The 21,663-nt window shown below is 39.4% G+C and overlaps 1 protein-coding gene across 4 annotated transcripts in view; it reads right to left on the reverse strand.

Moving 5' to 3' along the window:
* LOC128694115 (CWF19-like protein 2) overlaps positions 1–21,663 on the reverse strand; it is a 71,463-nt gene that overhangs the window by 30,999 nt on the left and 18,801 nt on the right. For all 4 annotated transcript variants that reach the window (XM_070093563.1, XM_070093562.1, XM_070093560.1 and 1 more), the window contains 4 exons: positions 20,426–20,826; positions 19,792–19,896; positions 19,353–19,506; positions 19,011–19,178 (listed from right to left, as the gene is read on the reverse strand). In XM_070093563.1, the coding sequence (XP_069949664.1) occupies positions 19,011–19,178; positions 19,353–19,506; positions 19,792–19,896; positions 20,426–20,826 (828 nt within the window). The remainder of the gene's footprint in view (positions 1–19,010; positions 19,179–19,352; positions 19,507–19,791; positions 19,897–20,425; positions 20,827–21,663) is intronic.

The following is a 21,663-nucleotide window of genomic DNA, read 5'->3' on the forward strand; positions in this document are numbered from 1 at the left end:
TCCACTGTATCTGACAACATTCACTTCTTCCATTCCATACTCCTCCCCAATTTGATATCCAATTTTTCTTTATCTAAATCATTTGATACCCTCGTCACCTTACTCTTTTCTATGTTCACTTTCAACTTTCTACCTTTACACACACTCCCAAACTCATCCACTAACCTTTGCAATTTTTCTTTAGAATCTCCCATAAGCACAGTATCATCAGCAAAAAGTAACTGTGTCAATTGTTATTTTGTATTTGATTCCCCATAATTTAATCCCACCCCTCTCCCGAACACCCTAGCATTTACTTCTTTTACAACCCCATCTATAAATATATTAAACAACCATGGTGACATTACACATCCCTGTCTAAGACCTACTTTTACCAGGAAGTAGTCTCCCTCTCTTCTACACACCCTAACCTGAGCCTCACTATCCTCATAAAAACTCTTTACAGCATTTAGTAACTTACCACCTATTCCATATACTTGCAACATCTGCCACATTACTTCCCTATCCACTCTATCATATGCCTTTTCTAAAGCCATAAATGTAATAAAAACTTTCCTACCTTTATCTAAATACTGTTCACATATATGCTTCAATGTAAACACTTGATCTACACATCCCCTACCCACTCTGAAACCTCCTTGTTCATCCGCAATCCTACATTCTGTCTTACCTCTAATTCTTTCAATAATAACCCTACCGTACACTTTTCCTGGTATACTCAATAAACTTATTCCTCTATAATTTTTACAATCTCTTTTATCCCCCTTCCCTTTATATAAAGGGACTATACATGCTCTCTGCCAATCCCTAGGTACCTTCCCCTCTTTCATACATTTATTATACAAAAGTACCAACCACTCCAACACTATATCCCCCCCTGCTTTTAACATTTCTGTCATGATCCCATCAGCTCCAGCTGCTTTACCCCCTTTCATTCTACGTACTGCCTCACGTACCTCCCCCACACTTACATTCTGCTCTTCTTCTCTCCTAAAAGATGGTACACCTCTTTGGCCAGTGCATGAAATTACCACCTCCCTTTCTTCCTCGACATTTAAAAGTTCCTCGAAATATTCTCGCCATCTACCTAATACCTCCCTCTCCCCATCTACTAACTCCCCTATATATATCCTAGGTAGTAGGTTGGTAGACAGCATCTGCCCAGGAAGGTACTATCGTCCTGCCAAGTGAGTGTAAAACGAAAGCCTGTAATTGTTTTACATGATGGTAGGATTGCTGGTATCTTTTGTCTGTCTCATAAACATGCAAGATTTCAGGTATGTCTTGCTACTTCTACTTACACTCAGGTCACACTACACGTACATGTACAAGCATATATATATACACACACCCCTCTGGGTTTTCTTCTATTTTCTTTCTAGTTCTTGTTCTTGTTTCTTTCCTCTTATCTCCATGGGGAAGTGGAATAGAATTCTTCCTCCATAAGCCATGCGTTTACCTGGAGAGAGTTCCGGGGGTCAACGCCCCCGCGGCCCGGTCTGTGCCCATAAGAGGCAACTAAAATGTCGGGAGCAAGGGGCTAATAACCCCTTCTCCTGTATATATTACTAAATGTAAAAGGAAAAACTTTCGTTTTTCCTTTCGGGCCACCCCGCCTCGGTGGGATACGGCCGGTGTGTTGAAAGAAATAAAAGACATATATCCAAGGTAGTAGGTTGGTAGACAGCAACCGTCCAGGGAGGTACTACCGTCCTGCCAAATGAGTGTAAAACGAAAGCCTGTAATTGTTTTACATGATGGTAGGATTGCTGGTGTCTTTTTTTCTGTCTCATGAACATGCAAGATTTCAGGTACGTCTTGCTACTTCTACTTACACTTAGTTCACACTACACATATATATACAAGCATATATATGTTGATAAATTAGACACAAGCATATATATACACACACCCCTCTAGGTTTTCTGCTATTTTCTTTCTAGTTCTTGTTCTTCTTTATTTCCTCTTATCTCCATGGGGAAGTGGAACAGAATTCTTCCTCTGTAAGCCATGCATGTTGTAAGAGGCGACTAAAATGCCAGGAGCAAGGGGCTAGTAACCCCTTCTCCTGTATATATTACAGGTCTCCCTCAACATTCGCGAGGGTTAGGAGATCAAGAGCCTCGCGAATGTTGAAAAACCGTGAATGTTTGATGCCCCAATACATGTATATTGTAGGGAAATATAATACAATACTGCTTCCTTAACTTGTTGAACCATGAACAATCATAAAATACATGAAAACGTCATAAAGTCATAAATTGTACTAAATATATACAGGAGGGCCCCACTTATACGGCGGGTTAGGTTCCAGGCTACCGCCGTAAAGCGGAAACCGCCGTAAAGTGGAACACCCTTTTTTTCCACTTACAAATGCATACAAACACTAGATAACAAGTTTACACTAACATATATTATGTTAGCAATAGAACCAGGCATCAAAAAACAATAAAAAAGTACAATACACACACAGTGCACTCATTACTTACCTTAAAATATTTATAGTCTTAATCTAGGGTGAGACAAGTAGTATTTATTGTAAGAAATCAAGTGTGGTATGTATGGTGTCAGCCAGGCTACCATACCAGGCCACCCCACCCACACATACTATTCTATGATATTTAAGCATCCCAGAGCGATAAAATGTATATACAGTTCACTCATTACTTACCTTAAAATATAGGGTGAGATGAGTAGTATTTATTGTAAAATATCAAGTGTGGTATGTATGGTAGTCAGCCAGGCTACCATACCAGAGAGAAAGAATGAGTGCATGAGAGAGGACAGGCGCAGAGTTATGTAAACAAACCAGGCGAAGGTAAGTTTTGTAAACAGTGTACACGTCTGGTTTGTGTACAAGTTACATTGTGTACAGGTTGTCTCTACATTGATATGGTAGAATAAATAAAGAAGAACACTCCCATTCTCATGTAACATCATTTTGAGAAGAAATGATGCTCTGAGTGAAGGCAATGGAAGTAAGTCACTCTGACTTTTTTGGGTTATCCTAGGTTCTCTACACATATGTTGTTATGTATTTATGTTATGTATCGTGTTTATTATATAATTTTGAAAAAAAATATCACGGATGGATTAATGAAAATGTGTATATTAACGTAATATACAACATTTAATGATACAACGAGCTCAGACAGCGTAAACAAACTGAACAGGTTGTGGACGATCACTCGGTCAGGCGAAATAGACGGTATTAATACGTGTCCAGTTTTAGTTCATTCATGTACATTTGTAAGAGTTTGTGAAACTTTTACCTTATAATATTTTTATTATTATTATAATAATTAAATCACGAAACAAATACTCTTACACTGTGTACAAGTTAGTACAGAATTATAGCTATAAAGTGAAGGCATACGAAAGGAATATTTTTCTACAGTTATCCCTAGTAACAGGTGACGGGCTAGAGAAAACGTAATTCTTCCGACACTTCTACAAACCGTTTGGTAAACATCTCGTATATATTTGTATAAATTTTTATACTGTGGGTGCATGTATCATGTTTGTGTGTTACATAATGTGTTTCTTATATAATTTTGAAAAAAATATCATAGATAGATTAAGGGAAATGTCTATATTAACGTAATATGCGACATTAATGCGCCCAAGAGATTATTATTATTACTATTATTATTATTATTATTATTTATTATTTTTATTATCACACCGGCCGATTCCCACCAAGGCAGGGTGGCCCGAAAAAGAAAAACTTTCACCATCATTCACTCCATCACTGTCTTGCCAGAAGGGTGCTTTACACTACAGTTTTTAAACTGCAACATTAACACCCCTCCTTCAGAGTGCAGGCACTGTACTTCCCATCTCCAGGACTCAAGTCCGGCCTGCCGGTTTCCCTGAATCCCTTCATAAATGTTACTTTGCTCACACTCCAACAGCACGTCAAGTATTAAAAACCATTTGTCTCCATTCACTCCTATCAAACACGCTTACGCATGCCTGCTGGAAGTCCAAGCCCCTCGCACACAAAACCTCCTTTACCCCCTCCCTAGGCCGACCCCTACCCCGCCTTCCTTCCACTACAGACTGATACACTCTTGAAGTCATTCTGTTTCGCTCCATTCTCTCTACATGTCCGAACCACCTCAACAACCCTTCCTCAGCCCTCTGGACAACAGTTTTGGTAATCCCGCACCTCCTCCTAACTTCCAAACTACGAATTCTCTGCATTATATTCACACCACACATTGCCCTCAGACATGACATCTCCACTGCCTCCAGCCTTCTCCTCGCTGCAACATTCATCACCCACGCTTCACACCCATATAAGAGCGTTGGTAAAACTATACTCTCATACATTCCCCTCTTTGCCTCCAAGGACAAAGTTCTTTGTCTCCACAGACTCCTAAGTGCACCACTCACTCTTTTTCCCTCATCAATTCTATGATTCACCTCATCTTTCATAGACCCATCCGCTGACACGTCCACTCCCAAATATCTGAATACGTTCACCTCCTCCATACTCTCTCCCTCCAATCTGATATTCAATCTTTCATCACCTAATCTTTTTGTTATCCTCATAACCTTACTCTTTCCTGTATTCACCTTTAATTTTCTTCTTTTGCACACCCTACCAAATTCATCCACCAATCTCTGCAACTTCTCTTCAGAATCTCCCAAGAGCACAGTGTCATCAGCAAAGAGCAGCTGTGACAACTCCCACTTTGTGTGTGATTCTTTATCTTTTAACTCCACGCCTCTTGCCAAGACCCTCGCATTTACTTCTCTTACAACCCCATCTATAAATATATTAAACAACCACGGTGACATCACACATCCTTGTCTAAGGCCTACTTTTACTGGGAAAAAATTTCCCTCTTTCCTACATACTCTAACTTGAGCCTCACTATCCTCGTAAAAACTCTTCACTGCTTTCAGTAACCTACCTCCTACACCATACACTTGCAACATCTGCCACATTGCCCCCCTATCCACCCTGTCATACGCCTTTTCCAAATCCATAAATGCCACAAAGACCTCTTTAGCCTTATCTAAATACTGTTCACTTATATGTTTCACTGTAAACACCTGGTCCACACACCCCCTACCTTTCCTAAAGCCTCCTTGTTCATCTGCTATCCTATTCTCCGTCTTACTCTTAATTCTTTCAATTATAACTCTACCATACACTTTACCAGGTACACTCAACAGACTTATCCCCCTATAATTTTTGCACTCTCTTTTATCCCCTTTGCCTTTATACAAAGGAACTATGCATGCTCTCTGCCAATCCCTAGGTACCTTACCCTCTTCCATACATTTATTAAATAATTGCACCAACCACTCCAAAACTATATCCCCACCTGCTTTTAACATTTCTATCTTTATCCCATCAATCCCGGCTGCCTTACCCCCTTTCATTTTACCTACTGCCTCACGAACTTCCCCCACACTCACAACTGGCTCTTCCTCACTCCTACAAGATGTTATTCCTCCTTGCCCTATACACGAAATCACAGCTTCCCTATCTTCATCAACATTTAACAATTCCTCAAAATATTCCCTCCATCTTCCCAATACCTCTAACTCTCCATTTAATAACTCTCCTCTCCTATTTTTAACTGACAAATCAATTTGTTCTCTAGGCTTTCTTAACTTGTTAATCTCACTCCAAAACTTTTTCTTATTTTCAACAAAATTTGTTGATAACATCTCACCCACTCTCTCATTTGCTCTCTTTTTACATTGCTTCACCACTCTCTTAACCTCTCTCTTTTTCTCCATATACTCTTCCCTCCTTGCATCACTTCTACTTTGTAAAAACTTCTCATATGCTAACTTTTTCTCCCTTACTACTCTCTTTACATCATCATTCCACCAATCGCTCCTCTTCCCTCCTGCACCCACTTTCCTGTAACCACAAACTTCTGCTGAACACTCTAACACTACATTTTTAAACCTACCCCATACCTCTTCGACCCCATTGCCTATGCTCTCATTAGCCCATCTATCCTCCAATAGCTGTTTATATCTTACCCTAACTGCCTCCTCTTTTAGTTTATAAACCTTCACCTCTCTCTTCCCTGATGCTTCTATTCTCCTTGTATCCCATCTACCTTTTACTCTCAGTGTAGCTACAACTAGAAAGTGATCTGATATATCTGTGGCCCCTCTATAAACATGTACATCCTGAAGTCTACTCAACAGTCTTTTATCTACCAATACATAATCCAACAAACTACTGTCATTTCGCCCTACATCATATCGTGTATACTTATTTATCCTCTTTTTCTTAAAATATGTATTACCTATAACTAAACCCCTTTCTATACAAAGTTCAATCAAAGGGCTCCCATTATCATTTACACCTGGCACCCCAAACTTACCTACCACACCCTCTCTAAAAGTTTCTCCTACTTTAGCATTCAAGTCCCCTACCACAATTACTCTCTCACTTGGTTCAAAGGCTCCTATACATTCACTTAACATCTCCCAAAATCTCTCTCTCTCCTCTGCATTCCTCTCTTCCCCAGGTGCATACACCTGGAGAAGAGTAGAGAGACTCTTAGTGATTTTAATGTGTACCTACATGCCAGCACAGTGTGTAAGTTTATTTAGGTACAGGTGTACACAAGTTTAATTATCAAGTACAATACATATAAAATATAAAATAACTTTAAAACACTTGAAATTTTGGAAAGTTTCCAGACATAATAAGGAGATGTGCTCAGGGAGAATGTAAACAAACTCGGTGGGCCGCTGTGACCATATTAGAAAGACAGGTGGGGGGAGCCGTATAGCGAGTTTTGGTCATAATTTGAAATGTCCGTATTAGCGGAAGGCCGTAAAGCGAAACGCCGTAAAGCGGGGCCCTCCTGTACATGTTATGCTTTAATAACATGTTATTAAATACCACAGACTCCACCACTGCCTCCACCAATGCCTCCACCACTTCCTCAACCACTGCGAGTCCCTACTACCCTGGAGGTGCTGTCCTGGGAGACAGTAATGGTGAAGCTGGAGATGCTGTCCTGGGAGACAGTAATGGTGAAGCTGGAGATGCTGTCCTGGGAGACAGTAATGGTGAAGCTGGAGATTTTGTCCAGGTAGTCGGGAATTATACGCAGGAAGGAATACATATAAATGACCTCATAGGGGACAGGAGCCATAGTAGGGAAACAAGTGTAGTCAAAGATAAGATAAAACCAATATTGCAAACTAGAAATACTGCAGAAAATAGCAAACAAGAGGACTCCACTAGCAATAGTGAGGATATATTACCAAAAACAACTGGTGGGAGCTCCATTGTTGGTGCTAGGGAGGATAGAAGTAAGACAGGGAAACATGCACCAACAGGGAATACAGTCACAGAAACCCAAGGCAAACGGAAACCAAGCCTGTGCACATACTATGCACTCGGTATCTGCTGGCATGGGAAATCTGGAAAAACAGATGGGACGTGCAACTATGACCACCCTAGAAAATGCCATGCCCATATGACAACAGGAAAATGCAAACTCCCTTCCTGTAAGCTTTTTCACCCTGAACTGTGTACCTCTTCAGTACAGGAAAGACTGTGCTATAACTTAAATTGCCAGGCATACCATCTAAAGGGGACAAAAAGATACAAAACATCCAGGCCATGGGAAAACCTGGGTAGCCACAGCCACTCAAGAGGGAGAGGTTTTTTAGTGCCAGGAAGGAAAAAAAACTGGCAGGAAATGGCAGAAATCGTACACCAAATCCAGTCATTCCTGGAGTGGAACCACAGTCGATGGCCTCCACTCCAAACCAACAGATACAGATACTAATGCCGGAAAAAAAATCCCTCCCAGTACCAACAATACCACCAGTCCGATAACATTCTTCTTTGCAAATATACAGGGTCTAAAGCCAGCAACAAACAACAAAATACCTTTCATCCGTGGACTGCTTGCAGAGGCAAAGGCAATGTTCGCGGTTTTCACTGAGACCCACATAAAGGATCACTTGGACAACGAAATATGGATCCCAGGTTACAACCTATACAGATGTGACAGAGTGAACAGGCAAAAGGGGGAAGTTGGCCTGTACATTGCAGAGTCACTTGTTTGCACAGAACTGCTAAATGCCTCAAATGATGTAGTGGAAGTTTTAGCAGTAAAGGTCGAGAACCAAAACCTAGTCATTGTGGTAGTCTACAAGCCTCCGGATGCAGCATCCCAGCAATTCCAGGAACAGCTGTTAAAAATTGACCACTGTCTGGAAAATCTTCCAGCTCCTGCACCCAACATCTTGCTCCTGGGGGATTTCAACTTAAGGCACCTAAAATGGAGGAATATAGCAAATAATATTGTTGCAGTAATAACACCAGGAGGCAGCTCTGATGAAAACTCACACTCACGCGAGCTTTTAAATCTCTGCACAAAATTCAATTTAAACCAGCAAATAATAGAGCCTACTAGACTGGAGAATACACTAGACCTCATCTTCACTAACAATGATGATCTGATAAGAAATGTCACCATATCAAAAACAATATACTCAGATCACAACATAATTGAGGTTCAGACATGTATGCGCGGAGCCCCAGACTGACATAATGAGATTAGTCACGAGGGAGCATTCACCAAATTCAACTTCAATAACAAAAACATAAAGTGGGACCAAGTAAACCAAGTCCTAACCTATATAAGCTGGGAAGATATACTAAGCAACACAGACCCCAACTTATGCCTAGAACAGATTAACTCGGTGGCACTCGATGTATGCACAAGGCTTATTCCTCTAAGGAAAAGGAGTAGTAGATGTAAAATAGAGAGAGACAGGCGCTCCCTTTACAGGCGACGAAAAAGAATAACAGAGCGGCTAAAAGAGGTCAATATATCTGAAATGCGTAGGGAGACACTGGTCAGAGAAATAGCAAGCATCGAACTTAAGCTTAAAGAATCCTTTAGGAGTCAGGAATCGCGGGAAGAACTAAAAGCCATAAATGAAATCGAAAGAAACCCAAAGTATTTCTTCTCCTATGCCAAATCAAAATCGAGAACAACGTCCAGTATTGGGCCCCTACTTAAACAAGATGGGTCCTACACAGATGACAGCAAGGAAATGAGTGAGCTACTCAAGTCCCAATATGACTCGGTTTTTAGCAAGCCGCTAACCAGACTGAGAGTCGAAGATCAAAATGAATTTTTTATGAGAGAGCCACAAAATTTGATTAACACAAGCCTATCCGATGTTATCCTGATGCCAAATGACTTCGAACAGGCGATAAATGACACATGCCCATGCACTCTGCCCCAGGGCCAGACTCATGGAACTCTGTGTTCATCAAGAACTGCAAGAAGCCCCTATCACGAGCCTTTTCCATCCTATGGAGAGGGAGCATGGACACGGGGGTCGTCCCACAGTTACTAAAAACAACAGACATAGCCCCACTCCACAAAGGGGGCAGTAAAGCAACAGCAAAGAACTACAGACCAATAGCACTAACATCCCATATCATAAAAATCTTTGAAAGGGTCCTAAGAAGCAAGATCGCCACCCATCTAGAAACCCATCAGTTACACAACCCAGGGCAACATGGGTTTAGAACAGGTCGCTCCTGTCTGTCTCAACTATTGGATCACTACGACAAGGTCCTAAATGCACTAGAAGACAAAAAGAATGCAGATGTAATATATACAGACTTTGCAAAAGCCTTCGACAAGTGTGACCATGGTGTAATAGCGCACAAAATGCGTGCTAAAGGAATAACAGGAAAAGTCGGTCGATGGATCTATAATTTCCTCACTAACAGAACACAGAGAGTAGTCGTCAACAGAGTAAAGTCCGAGGCAGCTACGGTGAAAAGCTCTGTTCCACAAGGCACAGTACTCGCTCCCATCTTGTTCCTCATCCTCATATCCGACATAGACAAGGATGTCAGCCACAGCACCGTGTCTTCCTTTGCAGATGACACCCGAATCTGCATGACAGTGTCTTCCATTGCAGACACTGCAAAGCTCCAGGCGGACATCAACCAAATCTTTCAGTGGGCTGCAGAAAACAATATGAAGTTCAACGATGAGAAATTTCAATTACTCAGATATGGTAAACATGAGGAAATTAAATCTTCATCAGAGTACAAAACAAATTCTGGCCACAAAATAGAGCGAAACACCAACGTCAAAGACCTGGGAGTGATCATGTCGGAGGATCTCACCTTCAAGGACCATAACATTGTATCAATCGCATCTGCTAGAAAAATGACAGGATGGATAATGAGAACCTTCAAAACTAGGGAGGCCAAGCCCATGATGACACTCTTCAGGTCACTTGTTCTATCTAGGCTGGAATATTGCTGCACACTAACAGCATCTTTCAAGGCAGGTGAAATTGCCGACCTAGAAAATGTACAGAGAACTTTCACGGCGCGCATAACGGAGATAAAACACCTCAATTATTGGGAGCGCTTGAGGTTCCTAAACCTGTATTCCCTGGAACGCAGGAGGGAGAGATACATGATTATATACACTTGGAAAATCCTAGAGGGACTAGTACCGAACTTGCACACGAAAATCACTCACTACGAAAGCAAAAGACTTGGCAGATGATGCACCATCCCCCCAATGAAAAGCAGGGGTGTCACTAGCACGTTAAGAGACCATACAATAAGTGTCAGGGGCCCGAGACTGTTCAACTGCCTCCCAGCACACATAAGGGGGATTATCAACAGACCCCTGGCAGTCTTCAAGCTGGCACTGGACAAGCACCTAAAGTCAGTTCCTGATCAGCCGGGCTGTGGCTCGTACGTTGGTTTGCGTGCAGCCAGCAGTAACAGCCTAGTTGATCAGGCTCTGATCCACCAGGAGGCCTGGTCACAGACCGGGCCGCGGGGGCGTTGACCCCCGGAACTCTCTCCAGGTAAACTCCAGGTAAACCCCCACAACTGGCAGCCAGCCCTCCCACCACTGTGTGGTGAGTGTTTTGTTTGTTCATTATTTTCTATTAAACTACAGTATAAATAATGTGAACCCATTCATGACTGCATATTGGAATGGCTATTCGGACGGGTATTAGACGATGACATCATGTGTTTACTCTTGAACACAGCAAAGAATCAAACATTTCTGCTACTGCTAATAATAACAATAGTAATAGTAATAATAATAATAATAATAATAATAATAATAATAATAATAATAATAATAATAATAATAATAATAATAATATGATATAACTGAAGAAGGAAATTGTACAAAAATATGAGGGAGTGGTTGACACATCGTCAGTGTGGCTTTGTTTATGCTGGAGGGAACATTAGTCTCCCTGCTCTTCCAAACATTTCACAATAATTCAGCAGTTGAGGCAGTGGCATTTAATAACATATATGTTACAAATAATAATAGTACATATTATTAATAACATGTATTATTATCATTAATAACATGTATTATTATTATTAATAACATGTATGTTATTAAATACCACTGCCTCAACCACTGTCTCAATTGCTGCCTCAACAGCTGCCTCACCCACTGCCTCAATCGCTGCCTCAACAGCTGCCTCAACCACTGCCTCAATCGCTGCCTCAACAGCAGCCTCAACAGCTGCCTCACCCACTGCCTCAATTGCTGCCTCAACCACTGCCTCAATCACTGCCTCAACAGCTGCCTCAATCGCTGCCTCAACCACTGCCTCTACCACTCCAGTCGCACTCAATCTACAAGCACCAAACACAATGAATTATTGTGAAATGTTTGGAAGAGCACGGAGACTAATGCTCACTCCAGCATAAACAAAGCCACACTGACGATGTGTCAACCACTCCCTCGTATTTTTGTACAACTTCCTTCTTCAATTATATCGTATTTATTAATTATCGTTATTTATTATTATTAGTGTGAGCAAAGTAACATTTATGAAGGGATTCAGGGAAACCGGCAGGCCGGACTTGAGTCCTGGAGATGGGAAGTACAGTGCCTGCACTCTGAAGGAGGGGTGTTAATGTTGCAGTTTAAAAACTGTAGTGTAAAGCACCCTTCTGGCAAGACAGTGATGGAGTGAATGATGGTGAAAGTTTTTCTTTTTCGGGCCACCCTGCCTTGGTGGGAATCGGCCAGTGTGATAATAATAAATAATAATTATTTTTATTATTATTATTATTATTACTATTGTTATTATTAGCAGTAGCAGAAATGTTTGATTCTTTGCTGTGTTCAAGAGTAAACACATGACGTCACCGTCTAATACCCGTCCGAATAGCCATTCCAATATGCAGTCATAAATGGGTTTACATTATTTATACTGTAGTTTAATAGCAAATAATGAGCAAACAAAACACTCACCACACTGAGTGGTGGGAGGGCTGGCTGCCAGTTGCGGGGGTCGGTGGGAGGGTAGTAGGGACTCGCAGGTGGCAGGAAACTTGAATATGATTTGGCAGCTGGGAATTTGGTGGCTGGGAATTTGGAGGTTGGGAATTCGCGAATGTGTGAAGCCCGCGAAAGCTGAAAACGTGAATGTTGAGGGAGACCTGTACTAAATTTTAAAGGAGAAACTTTCGTTTTTCCTTTTGGGCCACCCCACCTCATTGGGATACGGCTGGTATGTTGAAAGAAGAAGAATATTTACCTCAACAGTCATCTCCAACTAATGTAAGGTGACCCAAATTTTGTTTTTACACATTCACCATCAGTCATTCAGATCAATCTTGTCATGAGTGTGTTGACATCACAATTCAGATTATCCTCCGACTGTAATTTTTGGTGATATTCTTGAACAAGTTAGGGTCCCCAATCCTCCCTGGTCTGTGTTATGGATTTTATTAGGTCTGCTTCACTTAGTGAGACAGTGTAAACTATGACCAGTTCTTCTTGGTAATATTTTATTTTCCAAAAAACAGGGTAAAAACTTTGATTTTTTTGTGTGATGATGGAATTAAAATGGAGGGCAAGTGTTATACAGGAGAAGTTTGGGAATAGGATCAATGCATATGAAAGGTTACTTTAGTGACTGGAATGTCTAGTGTTTATTTAGGACTCTGTTGAATTTTGTGTAAAATTGGCCAAACTATTCCCTTGTGTGCACTTTATAGGGTAGGTCTGATAGCTGTATGGGGAGCTTCTTGCACTCAGTCAACAGAACAGAAAGCATACTTTTGAAATAGCTAGGAATTGAGCTGAAGTGAACAATGAAATTAGCTTAAAATGGGACTCAAGATGGGCAAAATCACCAATGCCCAGACCACCAACTTTTCACTTGCATAATTCTGAAATTTTTTAATAAAATTTCTCTGTTATTTCAGAAGATAATTTTTAAAAATCCTGAGTTTTAATTTCTCCATGGGGAAGTGGAACAGAATTCTTCCTCCACAAGCTATGCGTGTCATAAGAGGCGACTAAAATGTCAGAAGCAAGAGGCTAGTAACCCCTTCTCCTGTATACATTACTAAAGTTAAAAAAAGAAACTTTCGTTTTTCTTTTTGGGCCAACCTGCCTCGGTGGGATACGGCTGGTTTGTTGAGAGAAAGAAGAAAAAGTTTTAATTTTGGGAGTGGTAATAATGAGGGGGTTAAATATCATATCTGATTTAAAACATTATTATATCAGTACCGCATTAGATATGTCAATATACCATAACTATAACGTACATGCTGCATGCATAAAATTTTATAATGTATCTTATTAAGGTTTTCAAAAATATAAAAGATTAAACCATTGTAACTATAAACTGCCTGTTCATTTTTTTTTTTTTTTTTTTTTTTTAAACAAGTCGGTCGTCTCCCACCGAGGCAGGGTGACCCAAAAAAGAAAGAAAATCCCCAAAAAGAAAATACTTTCATCATCATTCAACACTTTCACCACACTCACACATTATCACTGCTTTTGCAGAGGTGCTCAGAATATAACAGTTTAGAAGCATATACGTATAGAGATACACAACATATCCCTCCAAACTGCCAATATCCCAAACCCCTCCTTTAAAGTGCAGGCATTGTACTTCCCATTTCCAGGACTCAAGTCCGACTATATGAAAATAACCGGTTTCCCTGAATCCCTTCACTAAATATTACCCTGCTCACACTCCAACAGATCGTCAGGTCCCAAGTATCATTCGTCTCCATTCACTCCTATCTAACACGCTCATGCACGCTTGCTGGAAGTCCAAGCCCCTCACCCACAAAACCTCCTTTACCCCCTCTTTCCAACCCTTTCGAGGACGACCCCTACCCCTCTTTCCTTCCCCTATAGATTTATATGCTTTCCATGTCATTCTACTTTGATCCATTCTCTCTAAATGACCAAACCACCTCAACAACCCCTCTTCTGCCCTCTGACTAATGCTTTTATTAACTCCACACCTTCTCCTAATTTCCACACTCCGAATTTTCTGCATAATATTTACACCACACATTGCCCTTAGACAGGACATCTCCACTGCCTCCAACCGTCTCCTCGCTGCTGCATTTACCACCCCAGCTTCACATCCATATAAGAGTGTTGGTACTACTATACTTTCATACATTCCCTTCTTTGCCTCCATAGATAACGTTTTTTGACTCCACATATACCTCAACGCACCACTCGCCTTTTTTCCCTCATCAATTCTATGATTAACCTCATCCTTCATAAATCCATCCGCCGACACGTCAACTCCCAAGTATCTGAAAACATTCACTTCTTCCATACTCCTCCTCCCCAATTTGATATCCAATTTTTCTTTATCTAAATCATTTGATACCCTCATCACCTTACTCTTTTCTATGTTCACTTTCAACTTTCTACCTTTACACACATTCTCAAACTCATCCACTAACCTTTGCAATTTTTCTTTAGAATCTCCCATAAGCACAGTATCATCAGCAAAAAGTAACTGTGTCAATTCCCATTTTGAATTTGATTCCCCATAATTTAATCCCACCCCTCTCCCGAACACCCTAGCATTTACTTCTTTTACAACCCCATCTATAAATATATTAAACAACCATGGTGACATTACACATCCCTGTCTAAGACCTACTTTTACCGGGAAGTATTCTCCCTCTTTTCTACACACCCTAACCTGAGCCTCACTATCCTCATAAAAGCTCTTTACAGCATTTAGTAACTTACCACCTATTCCATATACTTGCAACATCTGCCACATTGCTCCTCTATCCACTATCATATGCCTTTTCTAAATCCATAAATGCAATAAAAACTTCCCTACCTTTATCTAAATACTGTTCACATATATGCTTCAATGTAAACACTTGATCTACACATCCCCTACCCACTCTGAAACCTCCTTGTTCGTCCGCAATTCTACATTCTGTCTTACCTCTAATTCTTTCAATTATAACCCTACCGTATACTTTTCCTGGTATACTCAGTAAACTTATTCCTCTATAATTTTTACAATCTCTTTTGTCCCCTTTCCCTTTATATAAAGGGACTATACATGCTCTCCGCCAATCCCTAGGTACCTTCCCCTCTTTCATACATTTATTAAACAAAAGTACCAACCACTCCAACACTATATCCCCCCCTGCTTTTAACATTTCTGTCATGATCCCATCAGTTCCAGCTGCTTTACCCCCTTTCATTCTACGTAATGCCTCACGTACCTCCACCACACTTACAGTCTGCTCTTCTTCACTCCTAAAAGATGGTATACCTCCCTGGCCAGTGCATGAAATTACCGCCTCCCTTTCTTCCTTAACATTTAAAAGTTCCTCAAAATATTCTCGCCATCTACCTAATACCTCCCTCTCCCCATCTACTAACTCCCCTACTCTGTTTTTAACTGACAAATCCATACTTTCCCTAGGCTTTCTTAACTTGTTTAACTCACTCCAAAATTTTTTCTTATTTTCATTAAAATTTCTTGACAGTGCCTCTCCCACTCTTTCATCTGCTCTCCTTTTGCACTCTCTCACCACTCTCTTCACCTTTCTTTTACTCTCCATATACTCTGCTCTTCTTATAACACTTCTGCTTTGTAAAAACCTCTCGTAAGCTACCTTTTTCTCTTTTATCACACCCTTTACTTCATCATTCCACCAATCACTCCTCTTTCCTCCTGCCCCCACCCTCCTATAACCACAAACTTCTGCCCCACATTCTAATACTGCATTTTTAAAACTATTCCAACCCTCTTCAACCCCCCCACTACTCATCTTTGCACTAGCCCACCTTTCTGCCAATAGTCGCTTATATCTCGCCCTAACTTCCTCCTCCCTTAGTTTATACACTTTCACCTCCCTCTTACTTGTTGTTGCCACCTTCCTCTTTTCCCATCTACCTCTTACTCTAACTGTAGCTACAACTAAATAATGATCCGATATATCAGTTGCCCCTCTATAAACATGTACATCCTGGAGCCTACCCATCAACCTTTTATCCACCAATACATAATCTAACAAACTACTTTCATTACGTGCTACATCATACCTTGTATATTTATTTATCCTCTTTTTCATAAAATATGTATTACTTATTACCAAATTTCTTTCTACACATAGCTCAATTAAAGGCTCCCCATTTACATTTACCCCTGGCACCCCAAAATTACCTACTACTCCCTCCATAACATTTTTACCCACTTTAGCATTGAAATCCCCAACCACCATTACTCTCACACTTGATTCAAAACTCCCCACGCATTCACTCAACATTTCCCAGAATCTCTCTCTCTCCTCTACACTTCTCTCTTCTCCAGGTGCATACACGCTTACTATAACCCACTTTTCACATCCAATCTTTATTTTACTCCACATAATCCTTGAATTTATACATTTGTAGTCCCTCTTTTCCTGCCATAGCTTATCCTTCAACATTATTGCTACTCCTTCTTTAGCTCTAACTCTATTTGAAACCCCTGACCTAATCCCATTTATTCCTCTCCATTGAAACTCTCCCACCCCCTTCAGCTTTGTTTCACTTAAAGCCAGGACATCCAGTTTCTTCTCATTCATAACATCCACAATCATCTCTTTCTTATCATTTGCACAACATCCACGCACATTCAGACTTCCCACTTTGACAATTTTCTTCTTCTTATTCTTTTTAGTAATCTTTACAGGAAAAGGGGTTACTAGCCCATTGTTCCCGGCATTTTAGTTGACTTTTACAACACGCATGGCTTACGGAGGAAAGATTCTTATTCCACTTCCCCATGTTCATGTTCATGTTCATGTTCATGTTTAATGTATTATAATGTTGCATCCTAACAGCATAATATACATTACAACAGCAAATGCTAAATAAATACAAAAATATAAAAACATCAGTATCTTACTGTAGGCACTTAAAATACAGATCTTCATTTCCATGTAACAACTGGCAGCCTTACAAGAGTGGCATACAATGTTCATATGATAACCAGTTAAGAGCACACATGCTCCCACCTTTCAGTAAAAGTAAAAAATTTTGTATACCCAATTTTCCCTTGTGCAAAAACAAAATTCCTTAATGTTCAGAAAACTGCTTTATCACTGAACAGTCCAATTTTAATTTCTATAGGCTAGAAAGTATTTGTTTTATTAGTTAAACTTAAAGGATCATGAAAATTTTAAGAATTTTATTTAAAAAGTAATTTTTATCACATAATTTGTCTTTGGAATATTGAATGATCATTCAAACTTCAGTAACTGCCTATAATTTGGTCAGATCATGTCATGCAGGAGCTTGGTACATGACCATGGGAAGACAATCCAATTATGAAGGAACAGCTCATAATTTGTGCATAAAACTTAACCCCTTCAGGGTCCAAGGCCCAAATCTGAAGTGGTGCCCCAGTGTCCAAGAGTTTTCAAAAAAAAAATTTTTTATTTTTTCTTATGAAATGGTAGAGAATCTTTTTGTGAAGGTAATAAAACAAAAAGTACGAAATTTGATGGAAAATTGACGAAATTATGCTCTTGCGAATTTTGATGTGTCAGCGATATTTACGAATCGGCGATTTTGCCAACTTTGACTCCCATTTTAGGCCAATTACATTATTCCAGTCAACCAAATTCTTAGCTATTTCACTAGTATTAATTCTATTCTATCGATTGAGCACAAGAAATTGCCAAGTCAACTGTTTCAACTACAAATTAAAGTGATCGGAAATTGTTAATTTGGCCAATTTAACACAAAGTTCAAAATATTCCAATTTCAAAATAGGGTCCAGAATAAACAATGTAGGTATTCCTGGAACTAAACTAACATTTCCTCTGTTCATTAGTTACATTTTGAGGCTTTACAAATAAATTCCATTTTGAATTTTTATTCACATAATGAATTTTTATTCACACCAAAAAATAGAAGATTTACTGTTATGCAATACTGTAATAATTGTATAAATATCATCACCATATTTGTGAATGCATATTAGATCCACCAGCTGGCATGTATTAGACGTGTGAGGTCGTTTGTTTACTCTTGAATATCTGCAAAAATTTAACATTTCTGCTACTTTGAGCTCAGTTTCAAGCCATTTCCAGTGCTAAAACCAATCAAAATCATCTCTATTTCTGTAATATGACTTCCATTCTATCACATGAGACCAAGAAATCGCAAATAGAGCTATAAAAAACATACGAAAAAACACTGCAAAGTCGCTGTTTTAATCGAAAAATCATGATTTCAATTTTTTTCTCTCATTATACACAGCGTGCTGCAGGATCTGTTTTATGTGGTGCACACATACCACATAGATGTATTCTCTCATATCTAGGCCCAAATGTACCACTCACAGTTTATCAGAGTGAGCTGAGCTCATGCCGTAGATCTACGGTTTGGACCCTGAACGTAAAGCCGTAGATCTACGGGACGGACCCTCAAAGGGTTAAGAGCCAATATGTAGTAGAAATGAAATCTTTATGCAGCATGTCTCTGAAATCTACAGATTTCTTGAGGTATCAAAGTTCCTTTGGTTAGCACAATCGGAAGTGAGACTCCCTGTTTCACATACTATATATCCTTTGTTGTCTCTACAGAAGTGTTGCATGCCTCACTGTTTCACCTGGGTAGCCTTAAATATAATTTAAATAATCACTGAACTGTACAATTCTCCCTTTTTTTAACTATACAAAAACAACTCACATCATTTCCAGTCAGTTCAGCTTTCATGATCTTTGCAGCCAGCTCATTCATTTCTTTATCTGTTAGCTGGGTAGGTGGCTGGGGCAGTGTTGGTGGCTCAGGTGTCACTTGAGGAACATTTAGTGGAAGTTCCTTTTCTGAAGATTTATTACTGGCCCCTGCAGGTTGCTGTACTCAGTAAGAAAAAATGTTACATGTTAAAAGTTTTATTCATTCTATTTATTTTTTATACATTACTAATTAATGCAAAGGCTGAAATAAGAAGAGTGAGAGCACTATATGAATACATTAATAATCTATTTGCAAATTGATACTAAGTGAAAAAAATCGAGTCAAAATTACTTTTTCTGAATCACTCGATTCAGCTGACGATGATGATGATGATGACCTTTGTCGTGACTGTATTTCACGTTCTTTTAATTGCTGTTTGTATTCCTTTTTCTGCCAACCACGGTTACTGCTAGACAATTTCTTGACATTCAAATTACTAGTAGATCTGCAAGTTAAGAAATCCAACAATAAAATCCAGCTCACAAAGCAGCTCACACGTTCTTAATCATACCCACCAGACACACTCAGTCACACTGCCCTTAAATTGGGAAAAATTTAGTAATTAGCCTGACTGTGCACAATGCCAGGTATTTTTTTATTTGCAAATGTATTTTAAGAATTCATTAACAAAATTTAAATATGTAATAACTTTGAATGTTCATATTAAATTTATGCTATTGACAAAAGTATGCTTGCAGCCAACAATATTAATAAATTTTAAAAGATTTACCTTGTATCCTCCTCATCCCTGGGCCTTCTGAACTTTGATGATAATAATGAAGAATGTTTTGTTGGATATGTATCCTCTGGGGGTCTCAATAGCCCTTTTACAGATCTGAAAAGTTTATAAAACATGCAGCTTTCTATAATTCTTTTTTGATCATACCAGCTGTCTCCTACTGAGACAGAAGAGGTTACTAGCCCCTTGCTGCTGGCATTTTTATCACTTTTTAAGACACGTATAGCTTATAGAGGAAGGATTCTTTTCTACTTCCCCATGGAGAACTTTCTATATATCCCTTAAAATTAATCCAATAATAATTTGGTGATATTTACTTAACTAAATGGCCAAATACTGCACTGAAGCAAGCTGCTTCTCATTAACAGCATAATTTTACCAATTTGTGGCTCTGTACAAAAAAAAAAAAAAAAATGACTCCTATAAAATAGTATTAATTATCCACTGAGATTAATGCTGCTGAGACAGTACTAACATATAAAACTTTACAATGAAGTCTAAAATCATCTACTTCCAAAAAATTGCTTTATTAAACCTTCCCTAATTTTCCACTTGCATTAAAAACTCTTCTTATCCCTGATTCCTGTGCAACATACAATAACCTTAATATTTGTAAATAACATACCTATCTCCCTCAGTACTTGATTGTTTCTGTTGTTTATCCCTCTCTTCACTGTGATCACTATGACTGCTGCTACCACTTCTCTCACTGCTGCTGCTACTACCATATCTACCGCATCTTTGGTGTCTTCTTTCCTTGCGCCTGCTCCTTTTTCTCTCTCTGCTTCTACTGTGCTCCTTACTGCTATTTTCATATGATATTCTCTCTTTATTTCTGCTTCTCTCTCTGCTACCATAATTCTTTCGCTCACTACTTGTACTTCTTATTCTGTTTTTACTTTTGTATCTCTCTCTGCTTCTACTTCTTGCTGTGTTAGTACTTATCTTTGTCTGCCAGCTATCTGTCTGGTTCTTCTTTCCTCTTCCTTCTGCTTCTGCTAACAGTTCATTAAACTTTGCCAGGGACTGAAAAACAAGATACAAAACATGTGTATTTGAGCCATGCCTGAAAGTGTTAAGCTCCATGTTCTGACTTTACCTCTCTTTTTTCCTAAGGAATTTGTTTATTTGCTATGATCAAGGAAACCAGTTAGCCTAGAGGTGGGAAGTACAGTGCCTACACTCTAAAGGAGGGTGAGGCTATTTGCTGTTTGGATGGCCATCTACTATTGTATTTGCATGCATCTAGCAAGACAATGATAGTGTGAATGATGGTGAAAGTGTAGCTACAGGAGCAAAGTTATGTCTATAGTGCCCAGTAATTGCAGCAGATACCTTACCTCCTCTTGGATGCCATTCCAGTATTCTACTAACAGTTGTGAAGAAAAATGTTTCTCAGTTCACATTTGTGGCTTCTCCTCTTTCAGCTGATGCTAAAACCTTACGTGTCTATTTTCTCACATTCTTTCGTGATGAACTTACGTGAAATTATGTTTCCTTTCGTCCTCCTAAAAAGCTAGCCTTTTCATGTCTCTTTCTTCCTCCTAAAAAGTTAGCCTTTTCATGTCTTGTTTTTTATTTTTTTTTATCTTATGTGTATATTTTTTAGGTACAGACACCACACTACTGCTGCATATTTAAATTTTTGAGCTAATGTACGTTATATACCGCAATTTCAGCATTTTCCCATACATACATCTAAAATCTATGATCACATAGCCAACACAGCCTGCCTGATTTAGATAAATAATTTGCAGAAGTTAAGCTAGCTCCTGCTCTTTAGCCCACCTTTTTAACTTGTGATAGACTGGTGTGATTTAATCTTGAAAGTTCGAGTCAGCCATTACACTAGATTGGTAAAAA

This window comes from Cherax quadricarinatus, chromosome 43 (genome assembly GCF_038502225.1).
Source record: "Cherax quadricarinatus isolate ZL_2023a chromosome 43, ASM3850222v1, whole genome shotgun sequence".
NCBI lineage: Eukaryota > Metazoa > Arthropoda > Malacostraca > Decapoda > Parastacidae > Cherax > Cherax quadricarinatus.